Source organism: Tubulanus polymorphus, chromosome 5, assembly GCF_964204645.1.
Source record: "Tubulanus polymorphus chromosome 5, tnTubPoly1.2, whole genome shotgun sequence".
Taxonomy (NCBI): Eukaryota; Metazoa; Nemertea; class Palaeonemertea; order Tubulaniformes; family Tubulanidae; genus Tubulanus; species Tubulanus polymorphus.
Genome location: NC_134029.1, coordinates 19924554 through 19943929, shown reverse-complemented (window position 1 = coordinate 19943929; position 19376 = coordinate 19924554). Strand labels below are relative to the sequence as shown.

General features: G+C 38.0%; 2 protein-coding genes and 1 non-coding gene across 8 annotated transcripts in view; 2 read left to right on the top strand and 1 right to left on the bottom strand.

Moving 5' to 3' along the window:
- LOC141906491 (uncharacterized) overlaps window positions 1-5726 on the bottom strand; it is a 25297-nt gene extending 19571 nt beyond the window's left edge. For 3 of the 5 annotated variants that reach the window (XM_074795808.1, XM_074795812.1, XM_074795811.1), the window contains exons 1-8: window positions 5187-5260; window positions 4126-4377; window positions 3229-3329; window positions 2742-2807; window positions 2324-2411; window positions 1703-1825; window positions 1047-1124; window positions 673-828 (exon numbers count right to left, since the gene is read on the bottom strand). In XM_074795808.1, the coding sequence (XP_074651909.1) occupies window positions 673-828; window positions 1047-1124; window positions 1703-1825; window positions 2324-2411; window positions 2742-2807; window positions 3229-3329; window positions 4126-4200 (687 nt within the window). In that variant the 5' untranslated portion in view covers window positions 4201-4377; window positions 5187-5260. Of the gene's footprint in view, window positions 1-672; window positions 829-1046; window positions 1125-1702; window positions 1826-2323; window positions 2412-2741; window positions 2808-3228; window positions 3330-4125; window positions 4378-4479; window positions 4810-5186; window positions 5261-5644 lie in introns of those variants that run through there. The other 2 variants (XM_074795810.1, XM_074795809.1) reach the window with 2 other exon arrangements.
- Window positions 5509-19376, top strand: LOC141906492 (uncharacterized). Of its 2 annotated transcripts, none has more exons than XM_074795814.1 (13): window positions 5509-5595; window positions 11075-11153; window positions 11736-11884; window positions 12580-12832; window positions 12979-13089; window positions 13809-13985; window positions 14286-14351; window positions 14679-14711; window positions 14831-15055; window positions 15166-15510; window positions 15786-15851; window positions 15961-16053; window positions 16204-19376. In XM_074795814.1, exons 2-13 carry the CDS (start codon window positions 11096-11098, stop codon window positions 16299-16301), a joined length of 1674 nt encoding a protein of 557 aa, XP_074651915.1. In that variant the 5' UTR covers window positions 5509-5595; window positions 11075-11095; the 3' UTR covers window positions 16302-19376. The 2 variants fall into 2 exon arrangements, with proteins under 2 accessions (XP_074651915.1, XP_074651914.1); XM_074795813.1 differs by lacking the exon at window positions 5509-5595 and adding an exon at window positions 9958-10346.
- Window positions 19165-19236, top strand: Trnae-cuc (transfer RNA glutamic acid (anticodon CUC)). Its single transcript has one exon. It is a non-coding gene; the product is annotated as a tRNA-Glu (tRNA).

Sequence of the window (19376 nt, the reverse complement as noted above, 5' to 3'; positions counted from 1 at the left end):
ACTATAAAGCTTCATTCTAAAGAGGATAGTTTCTGATGATTAAAGTTCAGCAATATATTCATAGCTACATTTTCTGGCCAGCTCCTTGGTAATACATAAGCATATACATGTCATAAGCATATAGCTCATGCTTTAAAACTCTGTAATAAGTAGGGTAAACATTTCAGAGTTTTAACTTGGAGAAAATTTCAATTTTCAAAGAGGTATCTGCGTCTTTCATATCTCAAATTACAGTACAATCCTGATAAATCGGTATTGTTTATCTCAGCGAAACCATTTACTCAGTGGTTTCATAAGCAATTCTAATTGTTTACACTGCTAAACTTGGTTTTACATTTTGAAACTAATTGGGCCAAGAAAAAAATCCTGGTCCCAACTGTACCAATTTAGGAGAAGTCTACTGCTGTCCAACTACAAAGAATAGCCTATTCTTTTCGAAATTGAAGGAGTTTCAAATGAGTGTCTGATGTTTTGCTCAAATTAAACTAGTTTCAAGCACCTTTAAGAGCATTTTTAATTGAGCAGGAGTTTCTAAGGAATCAAGGAGTCGTAGGGACCCTGTAAGAGTGATGCTAAGGCCGATTATAGGAGTGAAAGCAAAGTGAAGTTGATAGTGAAATATTTCAAACAGTCTTAGTTAATCGCATGCCGTTTGTATATACGGTTACGTACATGTATCGGCAGCGAGTCGGTTTTCTCGTGAATCGTTATATGAACTTGAGGCACCGGACTCGGAACGGTGTCGTCTTCGTCGTCGGAGGCTTGTGGCGTCGTGGTAGGAGCCGGCGTGAGCAGTGCTTGTGATGAAATTTCATTACGACCGCCAGCCTTTAATGCATGCGCATAAACAAACGATAAGCAGTGAGTACAAAAAATGTATGCATTAACACAGAATGAATGAATGAATGAATTCAATTTTTCATCGTATCAATGATGCTATAGATATAAGCAATATATACGATATTCTAGACGTTTGGAAAATGTGACTAGTCGCGATTGTTGCTGCAGCGTGACCAATCTATTGGGTAAATTATCCGGCTACTCACCTCGTTACTCTTGGTGCTAACTTTGGTGTTAAGTTGAGAATTTGTTGATGGCGACGTCGTGTTCCTTCCCGAACGTGACTGAAATCAGTCAAATCAAATCATCCGAATAAGAGATGAAATGCGCGAAAATGGAAATGCAGTAGAAGTGTATGCATCACTTTCATATCCCTTAATTACTGTAGACCGCTCCTAAATATCTTGGCAAAACATAATAACTAGGCCTAAAACCTAAAAATTTTCTAATTTCCAATTTCTCAAAATTCAAGGGGTTTTCAGTCAAGGACATTTTTGAGCATTTTGCTCAAATTCAAGGATATCCAAAGACCTGGAAAAAGACCTGGTTCAGGGGTTTTCAAGGAATCACAAGGAGTTGGAGGGACCCTGCCACAGTACCATTCACACAGGATAAAACAAAGATAACGATATATTGCCCCTTGCACGGGATAATCCCAGGCGATCAATCTACTCAGGGGTGAACTGAGTCTACTGTACACCTTGTAACTTATGTCGTATATAAACCTGTAGTTTAATCATTTGATTCACTTGTATTTCACCTGAAAACGTTCGTGTTAATAAACTGTATTTACTCATTAGAAAATGAGGTTTTTAGTGTTATCGCTTCTATGGTTATTCTACTGTACACACTTCTTGCTTACCTCACTTCTTACGGAATTCAAATCATTCAAACGTAGAAGCCTCTGAGCGTCTGTCAGGCGCGGTGTCGCCTTTTTCTTCAGCAATTTATTGGCCTCGCTTTTTTGACGCGCCTTACCGAATTTCTAGAAGACAAAAATTCCACGAGCGCAATGTTCAGTTTACGGAAAAACACAATGTTATGTCTTAATGAACACAATTTTATGTAATAAGATAAAATCCCACTATTTACAGATTAAAAGAATTTAAAAACCAGAATTTATTTATTAAATCTAAAATATATAAAAGACACGACGTTTCGATCTCACCCTAGAGATCATCGTCAGGTGTGAGAAATAGACTAAAAACAGGGGTATATATACAGAGGAGGACAGGTTAATTGAGTAAATTGGTGAGTGAGTAAAATATTTATATATTTTAGATTTAATAAATAAATTCTGGTTTTTAAATTCTTTTAATCTGTAGATAGTGGGATTTTATCTTATTATCCGTTCACCACGTTTGAGTGTGGTCATCGTACTACAATTTTATGTCTTAATGATTGAAAAGTTTTTATCATCAATATTCCGGCTTAAACTGGCAACCTGAATGATTAAATGGATGAACAATACGTAGAAACTTACGGGCGCTGAATGAAGAACGTGACGGTTCGTTAAATACCACGTATGCACGTGTTCGAGGTCTGATTTTTGACGATTGTCAGTCAGGCATCTACAAGAAAAGATTGTCGACCGAAATTTACGTGCGATCGGCGACATAAAGACCATCAACGCGTCAAAAACAAGAGCTCGCAAAATTCAATTCGACAAACAAATTTTCGAACTATGTCTATATGAGCGATCACGCTTTTTAGCGAACATAGCATAGGCGGCTATTCTGAATCTGAGTATGTTCAGGCTCCCCTACGATGGGAATGATGGCTACGGTAGTGACTGAAGTGGCTTTAAATCATCGAAAATTCTATATTCTCAAATATTTTGAAACAAGATTTTAATGGGTTTATTCGTTTTTCAAAACTGGTAGAAAATTCTTTATTCTTACCCGGCCGCATCGGTCATCATCCGAATGAGGATCGCGTAGAAACGCGTGTCGCTATAAGACTTCTCGCTGCAATGACATATACACAAAACAATAAAATCGAATACAAGCTTTTGAATCCAGTTTCACAGTTATTAGTTTGAATAAGGCTAATTTCATTGTATGACTCAGATTTAAATCGAGAGTGAATGCATAGAAAATGAACTTATTCCATAGGCCTACATTTTCAATGAGTTAAAGAATCAAATCTTAACCAAACTGTGCATCTGGGTACAGGAATATTAAAATAACTGACAAAACTCCAAAAAGAATTTGATTAAACTCATTGAAAATGAACTAATTCAGTTCATTTTCAACTACTGGTACTCACCCAGAGAAAGAATCAAATCTTCAATAATGACTATTCAACTGGTAGAGTTGACGTGCTTTTTGTCATCCAACCAGAACTTATAAAGATCATTAATGGTAAGATGTACTGAATGGTACTTACAGCAAGTCCCTCGGTTTGCCAGTAAGATGGCCGAGTTTAACATCGTTGAAATGTCGATCGGCGGCTCGATACATATCACGAAATTCATTTTCTTGCATCAACTGAAATGATAACAGACCTATACATAGAGGAAAATCGGAAATTTCAACAGGGCTGGCCTGAAAACCAATACACCAGGATCCGGTTCTACAGAGTCATGATATTTCAGTTGAAATCAGTTCATTTTCGATGAGTTAACTCAAGAGTCAAATCTTAAAATCGTCATTCGAAAGATCAAGTTCTCATTCGATGCTTCAAAATCTTGGAATAGGAATAAGTTTCCCGGTCAACTCACAGACATTGCGCAGAGTTTAAGGAACAGCGTTATAGAAGAGACATTTTTTATTATCATTATTATAAACTCAAGAACTGCGTAATTGGGTCTGGTTAACCCTTTCAGTGCAGACGTATCAATACCCGACACTCCTGGAGATTATTTGAAAATTTTCAAAGATTCCACACCAGACGGGTGGAATGACGGGCATCCCACGGTGCGGTGTATTGTAAGTTACTAATATTCCATGATGCTTGACAGGTGCTGCCAACTTTCAACGGATAATTACTAATAACATTAATACACTGCAACGTGGTGTACTAGCGAAGTCCATCAATTTGTTAGACTACACTGCGGTGTAGACGCACTGAAAAGGGTAAAGCAACAAACCATTTAGTGCAAATTGGATGATGGCTCAAGCCAATTCGACCGTATACCGTTGGAGGAAACCTTTGATTCACTTTTCCTTTTTTCAATACGGGCCACAAATGGATTCAAACACGAAGTTTTAGGTTTCAGCACTTTTGACTGATGTCACGTAGCTGACACAAGTCCGGGGGTAGTCCCCGCGCAATAGAACTTACCGGCGAATTACGGACTTTTTTCAATCCAGTCTGTATAATACCGAGCTGTTCGTGAACCGACAATCCGACCGTCATTATTGCGACGCTGTTGCCAATGAAGATGATTAACAAATTCAGTTTTCTATTTGGTTCACCTTCTGTCGTAATGTTTGCCCCCCGCGACTATCTAGCGCTTTTGTTTACGACGTCAGCGGACATTGCCATATTATAGGCCTATTTGCTGATAACAATTTTGCAACAATTGGCACAAACCTGTAAGTAAAGATCAAAATCACTTTACTATTCCTCAAATAGAGCTGGTGCAAAATTTATTTGACCCCAGTATCTAGGTACTGGTAGGCCGAATAAATCTACCTAGGATAATGGGGTCTATACGATCTTTTGTGCCTTTTGTCGGCAGTTTGTCAGTGGGAGACTAGTTTGCTTGCATCAACTCAGTCCGCCAGCTCGAGCACCTCAACAAGGCTATGTAAGTGTGTTCCATTATTGGTTCCGACCACTCTGATAACCGAGTTTCTTTTGACGAATTTTTGGGGGTTTTTCAAATCAAAAATTTAAATTCAAGTACAAGTTAAGCCCCCAGGGTGGGTGGAGTGAGGTGGCATGGTAAAATATACTACTACACCAGTCTTATGGTGCGCTCACCACCTGGGCCTGACAGACACAAATGTATTTTTACCAGAGTACCAGAGTGTCGTCCCCCAGAAAATTTTAAAAACCTGAGATGACATTTCCTGGGTTTTGGAAGAGAAAAATCCTGTTTTAATATGATGGGTACTTTTTTCCAAGGAATCAGCTAGGCTAAGTCAAATCCATCCATGAAATAAATATTGCATTAAAAATTAAGATACAGTATGCATTAATGTTTATTACAACGTCAGAATACAAAAAAATGTTGTTAGAGGAAAAATGTTGACTACCGCATTATTTAGATTAGCGCCCGTGCGGTACGCTAAATCCGCCACTGCTGGGCTGTGACCTGGACTAATGTACCACTACATTTAGCTACTAACACAGGCTTTAACACTTATGGATTGATAATTCGTAGAGCAAACTCAGACCTGGCTATTGATTTCATTGAAGGCCTTTCATTTATTTCAGAATTTCTACATTCATGATAGTTGTTAGTTTCGTATCTAGGCTAAGTGTAAAAAGCTAGGCTATTTCCCGGACGTGGATTCTCTGGAACGAGGTCGAGACTGCAAACAAAAGAGGATGGCTCCAGAAGAACGTTTAAGCGAGTTCATCGTTCGCATATTTCGGACAAATCTATTTGCGTTTCGATCGGTTTAATCTTTCTGTAAAGAATACTTTATTTACGTCCACCGATATCCCTGCTGCGCGTCGGAAAATTCTGAATATAGTTTGAATTGAATTGGTAATTGCACAACATCATGGCGGTGGTTTTTCCATCGGCTCTTCCAGAAAATTCTGGAATAGTCTACGAGCCGACCTGTCGGGCAGCAGTTGGTAAGTGTTACGACCGAATAAATCCTTAAAAAAATTGTTGTGACTGTACCTCCAAGTTGAATTGACATGACATTCTGGTTTAAGTCCACTCACAAGCTGCAGTGACCTATTCGCCCGGTGTCGGTGACTAACTGCGCAGTGTAATTAGTAGGCTTGTCCCTACTTAATATGTACCTATCCTAACATAACACTATTCGTCTATTCTTTATTGACAAAATTGTATCGTATTGTTCAGATTGCAATCAAACGGAAGCCCTTTTTAAAAGCCTATTTATTACTAGGTTGCCACTGTGTTTTTAGCCAGAGTTCATCGCGCATCGGTAATAACAGTTCGAACTAAGTAATTCGCAGTTCATATTGTTTTGTCATCCAGTGTTTGTCGAGGCGCGATTTGAAACAGTTTGTACTTCTTGCTGATACTATCTCTTCTGTAAGATTGTTCCATTGGTTGACCACTCCTTGGCTAAAGAATTTTTTCCTCAAATTCTTGCTTAGATAACAGTTGGCACCACAAAGTGGAAAGGTGACCTTAACTGCAGTCAGACAGACTGCAATCTACTGTCTGTCACACCTACTCTCCGTGCGACGTTTTGGTCCGTAATTTCGTTAATAATCGGTTTATCTACCTTTATTACGCATCAATTTGTTCAGTGAGGAATTTGCATTCAGAAATAAACAACAATTTTCACTTAAGTTGTTTTTGTTTTCATTTATGAGCGATAGTTTACTCAGCATACGCTCGCGTAATGCTGAAAAATCCGCTCCGCGGACGCTCGGAAACATTACAGTGACGTCATCACCTGCTCATTAGCATATCAAAATACAGTAGGTGGCGCCACGTGTTGGGCCATAAAAGCCGTTTTTCAGCATTACGCGAGCGTATGCTAGGTAAACTATCGCTGATAGAAGAAAACACAAACAAATTTCTGCCAGTTCATGATTTATTTCTGAATGCAAATTCCTTACTGAACAAATTGATGCATAATATTTACAGATCAACCGATTATTAACGAAATTACGGACCAAAACGTCGCACGAAGAGCATGTGTGACAGACAGTAGAGATATAGAAATTTTTTTCCGACCTCATAGCTATAGCGAGCAATCTTTGATGGCAAGTGAAGTTTTTGCCTCGTCATAGAACTAGGTTGTTTGTAAAACTATCAGTTTTCTTGTTACACTAACACTTTTCTTGTGTTACGCAGTTTTCGATCATTTTCAAACTGTTCATTTGGTGTGACAGGCGCTGTTGAGACCATACAACCTAATGTCTATTTATTAATTGATGAGACCTGTTTTTCTGGGATATTTTGCTTACTTTTTGGGTTACATACCTCATTTATGTCTTAACAGAATGCCAAAAATCGCGGACAACAACTGAATATCCGATATATTTCCAGTTCTGTACCAATAAGATGGATTGGCAAAAATACTCCTTAAGTCCAGTTGAATGAGAGAGAAAATCCTCCATTTTGTCAAATTTCTTGGATTTGAACATTGTTACCATGCCTACGCCACCCTGATTTAGTTGTTGAGCCCCCACAAGAAAAATAACTTCATTTCGTAGGCATGGTGACAATGTAAAAATTCAAGAAATTTCACAAAATGGAGGATTTTCTCTCTCATTCAATTGGACTTAAGGAGTCTTTTTGCCAATCCATCTAATTGGTACAGAACTGGAAATATATCGGATATTCAGTTGTTGTCCGCGATTTTTGGCATTCTGTTAAGACGTAAAAGAGGTATGTACCCCAAAAAGTAAGCAAAATATCCAAGAAAAACAGGTCTTATCAATTAATAAATAGACATTAGGCATAGAGGGGTCATTTAGTTAGGATACTCACCACAATCAGGTCACACATCTAGATGATTCCATATGATTTGGGATCTAAAAATCAAACATTTTCTTGCCTAATATTATCATCATTTTTAACTAGGATAAAACAGGAGATAATTTTGACTCCAGCCCTCTCATCTGATTGAAGCGTCTTTTTTTATGTGACTGCACCATTTTGTTTGCCGCACACATTTTAACCAACCCATCAACGATTGTGAATCCCCTGCTTATTTTAAGCCCACTTGGGACTTTAGTCCCAGCGGGCTATTGGGTTCATTCCGTCCGTCCATTCGTCTGTAGACGGAATCCAGTTATTTTAGGAAGTTATGGAGACGCTTCAAGGTAATGTCTTGATATTTGGGTTACACATGTATCTATTGTAGACCATTTTTCAGCCCAAAAACTGGCCCTGTCAGATTCAAGATGGTCGACTGGCAGCCATTGTTGTTGGCCAAAATCAGCACTTTTTACACATATTTCAAGTTTTCGAGGGAACTTTTGAAGACGCTTTGATCAATTACCTTGATCTTTCGTGGGTAATTGTATCCCCCAAGGGCCCATCAGCATAAGAAAATTTGGGTCGATCGGACTCAAGATGGCCATCCTGTGACCTTTTTTGTGCCAAAAAATGTCAATTTTGGCCTGAATTCCGAGTCCTGTAGTTTCCTACTGGTTTGTCATTTTTCATTGAAATTTGTGTTGGCTATTCTATGGAACGGGATCTTCAATACTTGAGACAGGTATTTTTGATCAGCCTATGATCACGCAATTGGCGGCCATCTTGGTGTCATCAGTACTCATTCGTAGGTGGGAAAAAGTTTCTCCACATAATATTGAAACCTAAACATATTTTGTTACCACAATCAATTGCAAAGTTGTAGCTCATGACATGGTCAATGATTGTGGTGAGTTTCAAGGTCATTGGTTTTTGTATATGGCCACCAGAGGGTGTTGAATAATACAATAACTTAGTATTTCCATATTATATTTGTACCTATGCATATTTTGTTACCACAATCAATTACAAAGTTGTAGCTCATGACAAGTTCTATGATTGTGGTGAGTTTCAAGGTCATTAATTTTTCTATATGGTCACCAGGGGGCGTTGAATAGTAGAATAACTTAGTATTTCCATAATATATTGGTACCGAGGCATATATTGTTATCACAACTAATTGCGAAATTGTAGCTGTTGACATGTTCTATGAATGTGGTGAGTTTCAAGGTCATTGGTTTTTGTGTATGGTCACCAGGGGGCGTTGAATATTCAAATTGTTAGATTGAGCATTTGAAACCACTTTCCAAATGGGCATGGTATCCCTGGACCCCTAGTTAGTCTTGGCGAGTCTCAAGTTATGTCTTTTTATCAATGGAAAGATTTGCATGTGGCCCGTTCGTTCGGTCAATGTTCATTCGGCGTTATTGTCACTCTATTTAATGACATAGGACCATCTTTGATAGAATTGTGAATTGTGAGCGGTGACAAAGTAATTGACTAAATAGTCAGTAGACATTGGTGGGCAATGGAATTCTGTTAGTCATCTATTCCTAATCAACAGTCAGTTTGATCCTGTAATCTGTCTTTCAACACCTGTTGAGAGGTGGGAGCAAGTCTACACGCAGGCGCTAGTACTACTGGAAATCCCTGCTGAAGTGATTAGATTGATCGATTTCTTCAGCAGGGATTCCCTTAGTACTAGAGTGACATAAGCTATAGAATAGTTATCACATGTATACTGTTGTACATACACACAAATGAGACTGGGAGATATGCGCCGCGTGCTTATTGTGATTTAATTCAAAGATGATTAAGGATGATAAAATATTGAATTTGCGAGTATCGTAATGAATCAAAAATAGTAATAAGGATCTATTTAATATATATACAGCCACAGGGCCATTGGACCTTTATAAATTTCATCATCTAATCCTGAAAACGTCTGTTACTGCCAATGATGATTGTACAGAGGTCCCAGGGCTTGCGATAGTTGCGACTAGAGCTAGTTGGTGTAAACAATTCAGTCTTAGAAAATTTCTTGTCACACTAACACGGTCTTTCTTGTCCTTCGCAGTTTTTGTTCAGTTTCCATAAACTGTTCAGTTGGCTATCAAGTCACAATCAAACAGCTGGTCAGACAATACGAGCTTGGCAGAGACAGATCATTTAGTTTTGATAATCACCACAATCAGATCTGATCACTCATTGAGAGGAATCAAAAACAAAAATCTAAAAATCATTTCTAGCTAGGATATAACTGGAGATAATTTTGATTGAAGCGTGTATCAGACACGGATCAGACTCGAGCCAAATTTGGCCCGTGCCTAATTAAGGAGCGCGTTCACACGCAAACCATTCACTTGATACTAAACAATGCTCAAGCAAAGCGAAATGGGTCATTTCCGATACCAATTGCAATTCAAACGCAATCTTTTGGCTCGGGCCTGGTCTGACGTTTTCGGTCGGGCCAAACAGGCTCGGGCCATTTGTCTGAACAGTTGTTCCAGGCCAAATTTGGCACGGGCCAAAAATGCTCGTGTGATCGCGGCTTACTTGGCACGTGGCCCAGTTGATTTTGATCAATGGAAACAATTTTGCACGTGACCAGTTCGTGTTTACTCAGTCAATGATTCATGGTCTCGTGCTTTGTCTCGTTAGGATTTATCAATGAAATCACGATTGATAAAACACTATATCCGTGTTGAAGCGATTTAGAGAGAATCCCACAATAATAATGGAAAAACAAAGTTCGAATGTGTAACTGAAGCTAGTAGCTTATTCAACGTTACGACTATATCCTGATAGTCATCTTCAGGAATAAGGCAAATGAAATGCAAATATCAATGAAACGCGTGTTAGGATTTATCAATGAAATTCGAACTGTTTATGAACAAGAGCGATGTTTTTGTTTCGAAAGGTAGGCCCACATATTTTTCACCGAGCTTACATTAATATGTTAAAGTCTTGTGTTGAATTCTTTCATAGATATGGCGCACTACTTGTATTTTTAGTGTAGCACTGCAGTTGTCCTTAAATGCATAATGATGCTCTGTTTCATGTTAGCCTGTTTGTATTGGATAATTAATCGTGAAAGTAAAATTTTTTGTCAGCCGATTTTGATTTTAGAATTCAAATACGATGGAAAATCTGTGTGGATTTTCAATTGCCTTTTGGAACGATGCCATTATGATAAAGAATTGAGTAATCGGAAAACCATTTATTCATACTGCGAAATTCCATGTTTGAAAGAGAGAATTCTAATGTCAAAAGGCGACGAGTTGGACTTGAATCAGACAAACTGTCAGAAAATCTTTGTTGTACCATGTGGGATTCGAACCTGTCTCGTCTGTCATTCCATGCTAGTCTCGCTGCCAGACGATAACTGGCGTGATTTAACATTACTGTTTCTATGAAGGCATGTGCTATCGTGTGTAATGTGTTGGCTTATTTATATTAGAAAATAACGTGTCTATTGTACTGTCCGCATTCGTCAATAGGTAGGCTTATCAGCTGGATCTTGCAGGAATGAAAATTTCATTATCTTCTCAACTTGGCGATTTTACCTCGCTGTGTTAAAGCTCGGGTTAACACTTTATAATTTTCAGTTGAAGCAAATGAAAAAAAATTGTTTACCTTCCATTTCAGATTGATTATACTATAACAAGAATGAATTCGATCAAGGCTGTTTTAGCGGCTGTTTCGTTTTTAAGCATAGGACCATTGGGTAAATATTTTTTTAAACATTTTTTCTCTAATTCGAATCCCACAGTAACCAGTGCTTGAAATAAGAATTTGTGGCATGCTCGAAAAAGAGAATTGTCATTTTAGTCCAATCTGTGTGTTCTGCGTTCGCGAATTCATGTAATAAATAAACATTGGTTTTCCCCACTAGACAATCCTGAATGTCGTCAACTCCTTTTGATTGTGCTCTAAATGTATTTTTTAGAAATGTATTGCGTCAGATTTATGACTGATCTATGAACTTCCTAGAAGTTCAACGCAATTGAGGTTATTCGCTTATAAACATAGTTAACTGCATTGATAGTATTTTTGCATGGTAGGGTTTGATTGGTAATCCATAGATTCTGCCTTATTATTTGGCTATATGTAATTACTGATTTACATCAGCTTATGATCACATGTTTCAACTGTTTTTATCCCTTATCCGTACACGTTTAAAGGCGTTTGAAGAGATTTAATTAACATTTCCCCTTCAGTATGAGCGCATTTCGCTGAATTCTTAAGCTTATGCTATAAAAATGTCATTGGTCATAATGCTTGTACTAAAATAATTTTGTCTTTTCAGGTACACATTGTATCGATTGGCCTACTGACGCACGCGGAAAGCCGTGTTCGAGCAACGACACATGTCTGGATATTGCTCCTTATTCATTCTGCAGAAATTCAGTCTGTGAGGACTGCCCAGATTGTCCAGCAGGTGAAGAAAAATTTGATGTGAGTTACTGTTAACATTTTCTGTTGTCGTTTACCTTTTTGTGCGCCTGCCGATTGGTGAAAATTTTTGTCAATGATTTCTGTTGTTGTGTCAATGGCGTTTATTTTTTCGAGAGGTTGTCGTTGGTGAAAATTCATTTCTAGGCATCTTCCCAAAAAGAATATACTAATTTTCTATTGTTTTAAAACAATTGTGGTAATTGTAGTGGTAATTTTGTTCAAGTCAAAAGCAACAACATTAAAAATTTGATAATACCTATCCTGCCCGGCCCTGCATCGCTTGACTCATCCGTGGCATGAAACTCTGCCACAAGGTTTGCTGCGCTGCTGCACGAATTGTTGGCGGCACCAATCAGATTGACCATTGTATCTGAGGCAAATCTCACAGATAAACTATGAACGGAAAAAAACTGAAATGAAACGGGATATCTGATTGGGTTATTAGTGACTGCCTCTAGGCTGCGCACTCGGGCTAGTGCGGGAGGGTTTCATACCGTGGCGAGTCTCGATGATGCAGGTTCGAATCCCTGCTGGCCTAGGGGGATGGATAATACCGATAACATTCAAACGCCTAATCGAATGACTTATTTTGACAAACGCTTTTTGATAATTCTGTACATAAAATCCGCTTATATTCAATAAATCAGCTACCGGTAGTAGATGATTATTCACCTGTGTTATTCGTGGCATTTTAGGGCACGTGTGATGCCAAGTGCGTAGCTTGCAAGTCTGGCACTTATAAGCGACGCGGCTATCGCTGCATCCCTTGGCGAGCTTGCGAAGATTTCGAGGTCATCAGTCTAGAAGGTACTGCAAAAAGAAATAGAGAGTGTGAACGAAAACCATCGTCTCGTCCAGACACAACGTCGTCTGCTGAACCGGTGACGAAAATGACCGAATATCGGCCAGTTCCGACGAACAAGTCTTCGAATCGGCATAATTCTAAGGGTGAGTTCACGATCATATATTACTTATTTTCGAAAACATTTCATTTTGTGAATGAAATTCGAATTTTAGTCTCTAAAATCTGCACATACTCATTTTGTTGATTCTTTTCATTCTGGTAGAGGCGTATTTGAAACATCTCATTTTAGAGATCCCTTTGGTGGGGATTGATTGGGTGGTCGCGGTCAGCCTAGTGATATTTGTATGCGTGTTCGCGGTCAGCCCAGTGATATTTTGTGTGAAGAAACGAAATCGGACAGGTTAGTCTTTCAATTTTTCCTTAAACAGAGTTCTTTCAGGTAAGGTTGATCCGGAAATTCCAGATTGATTTTAACCTGCCAGGCAAATCTGGGAGAAAACTGACTGTTTTCTTGAAAATCAGAAGTGCATCCTCCATGGCAGGAACCAGATGGCATCGCTATCGCGCCACCAATCAGATCACTCGTTGTGTAATCGCTGAGCCAAATTTCACTGAAGAATTTTAAATGGGAAAACCTGAGCTAAAATAAAATGGGATATCCGATTGGCTGATAATGACATCATCTAAGCTGCGCACTTGGTCTAGCGTGGCAGGGTTTCTTACTGTGGCGAGTCTCGATACCAACACATTCGAACCCCTGCCAGGGGAGGATGGGAGAAGTGTAGAATTGGAATTTTTGGTGTTTTGCTGTTCTTGCTGATGACGAGTAGCTCAAGGAACCTCTCGAAAAGAAACGGCCCCCGCTGAAGATATCTTATAATTTAATCAAAAAACTTTATTTTTTTGGCTATCAAGGTCAGGGAAAATCATAATGACATCAAAACTGAATTTTGGATTCCCTGATCTGCAAGATCCATCAAACTATGAAAATCTGCTTCATGGATTTTCCACGTTCAAAACAAGATACATGTACAATCATAATCGATACAGCAATCTGTGATTTTAGAATGACCGAAATTAGCGGATGCTTAATTTGATAATTCGATTAAACCATTTCAGGAGGAGGAGGTGTAGAAAATCCGGCTGCTTCCGTTAAAAATTCTGCCCAATACGTACGTGTGGACTGTGCTGGAGAACAAGATAAGCTTTTACAAGACTGCCCCCCACCTGATCCAAATCATTCGGAAATTGATAAATCAGCCAACATGAACAAGTCGCAGGCATCTCTATCTACAGGTTTGTCTTATACTTCAGAATATCTAAATACTTAAGCAAAGACCATGGCTATTCGCTTCAGGTTTATGTCCATGTTAGAGTCTATTCAGTACAGTGCAGTGGGCTCATTTTACTGGTACCGGTAATCAAATCCTTACAAGATGAAGGCCGAACTTGAAACTCAAATCTTCAAACTATTGAAATCTGAAAATACCTACTTGTTTTTACTTTTGAATTGTCACCTACTACATCAAAAATAATCGCCGGTCCTCGTGGATTGGTTCAAATTAGATTATGATATCGATGTATCTATTGTTTTAGATGTTCGAGGCCATGACGAGAACATTTGTGAGGAGAGAACAACAGGCACCACTGCCATCAGAGAAGGTAAATGAAGGTTATATGACATGCAAACTTTTACTGATAGCTGGAACAAAATCATTGGCTTATTTCTCATGAGGCTATCATAGATTACATGATCTGTTACCCAGAATTGATTTTATTGATGCTAGGAATGTGCGCAATCATCTGTCGGAAATCTTTTTCGGACACCTGAAAGACAGAACTTTTACTTAAGGCAAATCAGTCTGATAAAAATGAATAATTATTTTGTGTGGGCTGATGTGTAAATTTTATTGCTGGTGGTTTTTCAGATGTTAATTATGGGCTCGAGTATGAATAGTTGTACACGGGTCTATATGTTTTTGTTTTTAGACGACGAACATGGTGAACAGAATCTCCATCATAGTAAGTATATGTTTTCTGCTATTCATGTAGTTATAGATAGAAATCCGCCTATTCAAATTTTATCTCATTTTTAGCGAATTTTTTTCAATTATTTCATTGAGAATCTACACTTTTTTCAGATCAGACAGTATCAGAAAGGTTTGATGTTATCAACGAAAGTTACATTTCCAGCGATATTGCGATTAACACTGCTCCATCCAGAAACATGACAATTCCATCCACTAGTCTAGCCGGAATGAGGCAGGCTGTCTCGAGTGAGGTGTCTGTAAGTGAGTGTGATAATGCTGCTGCTGGTGGAGCTGGTGCTGGTGTTGAAGAGACCAGTTTCACGGAGACTTACACCGGTAAATCAATATCATTACGTTATATTCATTCAAAGCAGAAGTAAGATCTGGCCCCGTCGCAGTGCAAATTTTTTTCAGCTTTTTCATCGAGAAACGGCACTTTTTTTTAGATCGGTCAGTATCATCAGAAACGTTCCATCCTATCGACGAAAGTTACATTTCCAGCGACGTTACGATTAACACTGCTCCGTCCAGAAGCATGACAATTCCATCCACTAGTGGAGACAGCAATGAAGTCGCATCGACGAGGCAGGCTGTTTCAAGTGTGGTGTTTGTAATTGATCGTGATAATGCTTCTGGTGCTGGTGCTGGTGCTGGTGCTGGTGCTGGTGCTGGTGCTGGTGCTGGTGCTGGTGCTGGTGCTGGTGCTGGTGCTGGTGCTGGTGCATCTACCGGTACATATCAACCTGGACAGACACAAGAATCGGGACGAAATGGCAACTCCTCACCGTTAGGTATTGATTATTAATCCGGCTTTACAAATCGTTTATAGCCCGTGAATTTCACTAAATGTCAGTAACATGTGTTGACAAAAAAGCCTGTCACGTGCAGAGATCTTGGCCACGTGTTTCATCACTGCCTCACGAAACACAAAGTGTTCCGCTGAATGCCTAGTTTCAATATTTCACACTACATGTATTTAGATAAATTGTGATTCTTGAAAATCCTCTTAGATCTAGCTGATATATTAGATTTATAACGTTAACAGTATCACTTTGCATCATTTCAGTTCCTGGCAACTTCTACTCTTCCAATGAAGCTGTCAACACTGGGGAAGCTGCTTTCGTGGGAGATGGTAAATATATTTCAACAAAATTTCTGAATGCCATACTCTATATAAAGCAGCTGAATCATCTATTCAATTCTACATAATTACGACTTTGAATTTAAATCCATCATTTCAGCTCGTGCCTTTGGCTCTTCTAATGAAGCGATTGACATGGAGGAAGCACCCGTAGGGTCAGACGCAGGCAGAGCAGGGGCAGAAGCGGGTACCGGTAAATATATTTCAAAATATTTGAATACCACGCATAACACAATAAAATCATCCACGTATATTTGACATATTAGTACATATATGATATTATGACGTAGCGTCTCTTATATGCAATATAACAATTTATTGGTGCTTTTTGAAAATTTTTTAGGTCACTCGGATGGAATGAACCAACCGCTCATCATCAACATTAATGAGCGATGTGAAAATCTTCAAATCAATTCCAACTGTACAGTAACCAACAATTGATGACAAACTTTTGTGTAGATTATTTTAATAGTATATCATTGCTTTTTATGCAATTGGTCTTTTGTTTAGCTAGTTGTTATCTAATCTATGTATATTTCTATATTCTGTATAAAAGACCTCGCAATACCATTTCATTCAGTTACCGGGTACATGTGGTCTTAATGATCATGCAAGTGCAAGTATGTGTTATTTGAAGTCATCTTGTGTTCAATTCTTTCAATATTTCTCGACATTAATTCTCCACTTCCGAGACTGTTTCTCCACACGATACGCAGTTTTACCATCATTGCTGATCTGAGAGTAATGTGATAAAGCAACTTCATTTGGTGACTGGAATGTACATGTATATTGAATATGTGAATCAGGAATTTCAATATCGCAAACATGTTAATCGATTTCATAATGAACTTTTTAAAGTCAAGATTGTTTAACTGGCCCCAAAAAGTCTTTTATTATGATTTTCCACTGTATATTTTCATTTTATTTGAATGCGTTCTTAGTTACGGGGATCAGTGTTTTGAATAAGATTTGTATGTACTCATTTAAAGCTGGTTTTTGTTACAGCGATTATGTTAAATGTACGATCAATAGACTCTTCTTTTCCATTTTATTGCTCGATTGCTTTAGCTGATTTTAACTACTATTTTACTGCTGATTTTTCAGAGTGTATTCTTCTACAAGTAGAAAAATATTGGTTCAAGCCAATATTGAATCCGTGAAGCAGAAAATGATAAATTTCTCTCGTCTTTTTGAATTGTGATAATGAAAGTCTTTGAATTGTGATATAGAGGTCAGTGGTACTCTGAAATGTGATGAATTTCTTAGAAGCTGGGATTTACATGAATGAATGATGTAATATAGTGTTTGAATTGGGGGTGTGAAAAACAAAGATTCATGCACTGAAGTATGCGGAAAAAGCGCTCATAATCCGTGCAAAATGCTTCAAATCTAGGAAACTTATGTTGCCTTGTATATGAAATTAATACGCTTATTATTATCCGCGAGGCTCATCTGCTGTAAATAACTTAACCATATCATTATTAAGCATTATTGTTGATAAATATTCGACGGATGCGGTTGGACAAAAGAAGAAAAGAAAACTAAGAACTGTTACTACTAATACTGAACTAAACTTCTTTTATGTAGTAATGTTTCATACATTATTAGCTTCGAAGCAGTGCAAGTTCGAAGTGTATATAATTAATGAAACTGAAAATTGTTTGTATAACAGTGAACCTAGTTCTATGGAGTCCATAGGATAAGTCTTTACGTAAGGTTTACGTAAGTGGTCTTATTGCACTTTGTGTTAAGACCAGTAAACGTTGGCTATGACCACATGGTTACGCACTAGAAATAGCTGAGAGCTGAGAGGCACAGTGGCCGAGTGTTTTAAGGCACTGGTCACTGGTCTCGTCAATCCAGGTTTATTGGTTTGAACCCTGGTGGCGACAGAGTTTCTTGGTCGAAGGTTCTTCTCTGGTCTCTCCCCCATCGGGAAAAAGAAACATCGAACCCGCTTATAATGCCCTACGTGGCGCTTAGGGTGTTAAAAAAAATATATATTTTAAACTGGAAATGGCTGAAATTGGTGTAATGAGTCCACCAGTTGTAAAAATGACAACATGACAGATTTATTGATATTGCGGCCTAGCCGATTTCGATAAGTCTCCGAAGAACCATGGTATTATCAGAAACACTGTAATAATATAAAAGAACCCACCAAAATGTATTTTTATTTGTAAAATGTCCTCCTTTAATTCAGATTGAAATTTTAGGATTTATTCAAAATACCGTTTGCGTTTAAATAGTGGGTTTTTTTTTTTACTGATTAAGCTCATGTGTTCTGTCGGATGCGTATTTACCTAGATGTGAATTATATATTTCTATGAAATTATAGTTCTGCGTGGAGAGGGACACGTACACATTTTGAATAAGAAAGTCAAAAATGTTAGTCAATATGCAATAAAGTTCAGCTTTATAACATGGACTCCAAAGCATTTGTTTTAAGAGTCCATGTTCAAAGTGCTTAATTAATGGGACCAGGAATTGGTCATATCATTCTGAAGTTTTCAGTCCATAGAATTTAATGTCAAGTTTGCTGGAGTATTTTTCCAGTGGTTCATCTTTGTTATGGGCTGAATAGTTGGCTATGACCGTGTAGTTGCGCACCGGAAATAGCTGAAAATGGTGTCATGAGTCCAGTTGTGACAGTGACAATTGGGGATTTATTGCAATTGCGGCCTAGCCGATTCTGACAATTCTCAAAGAACCGTGGTATTGTAAACATGGGAAAAAATAAGTGTCTTTTACTGAATATTGTTCACGGGCCAGTTGCTCATAAGTTGGTTAAAGATTACTGGTGGATAAATACCATAGTAACAGTGAACTTGTAATTGTAACGACAACTATCCAATAGTTAACTCTAAATAAACTTGAGCAAACTGGCCCCTCGAGAATTTTTTTTTGTGGAGACACGTAAAAACTTTTTGATAGACGACATATTTTTGATGATAAAACTCAAAAAACCTTATCTTTACTGATATTGTTACGTCATTCATTCCAAAAAAAGTCCAAGAAATTCCAGAGTCTCACTCTACAAGAGGAGTTCAGTACAGTAATATATAATTTATGTAAAGTATTTTGGTAGTATCTTCCATCGTAAACTGCCTTGATATTAGAATTAATTTTATATAGGCTTGTTAATTTATTTTATTGTAATTGAGATTATTATGGATATGTTATAAAAATTGGAAGTAGATAGGATGAAGTATAAATAATCGGTTGTCATCATCCACCGGTGAGTCATTACCTGCCACTTCTTCGTTAAAGATTTGTTTTTAAATCGAGATTCAACATTAAGTACTCCCGCATGGTCTAGTGGTTAGGATACCTGGCTCTCACCCAGGAGGCCCGGGTTCGATTCCCGGTGCGGGAAGTTCTTTAAAAATAACTGAAATGGAATTGGTAATAAATGAAATACTACTCGATACAATTTATGATATACTGTAAGCTTTGTATACTATGTACTACGTATATTATTAAATAGTATGTTTGTTTATTTTCCGACATGAATAA

Coding starts and splice junctions, on each gene's coding strand:
- LOC141906492 (XM_074795813.1), top strand. Junction 11,154..11,735: donor TTTAAGCATAGGACCATTGG/GTAAATATTTTT, acceptor TTGTCTTTTCAG/GTACACATTGTATCGATTGG. Junction 14,352..14,678: donor CACCACTGCCATCAGAGAAG/GTAAATGAAGGT, acceptor TTTTGTTTTTAG/ACGACGAACATGGTGAACAG.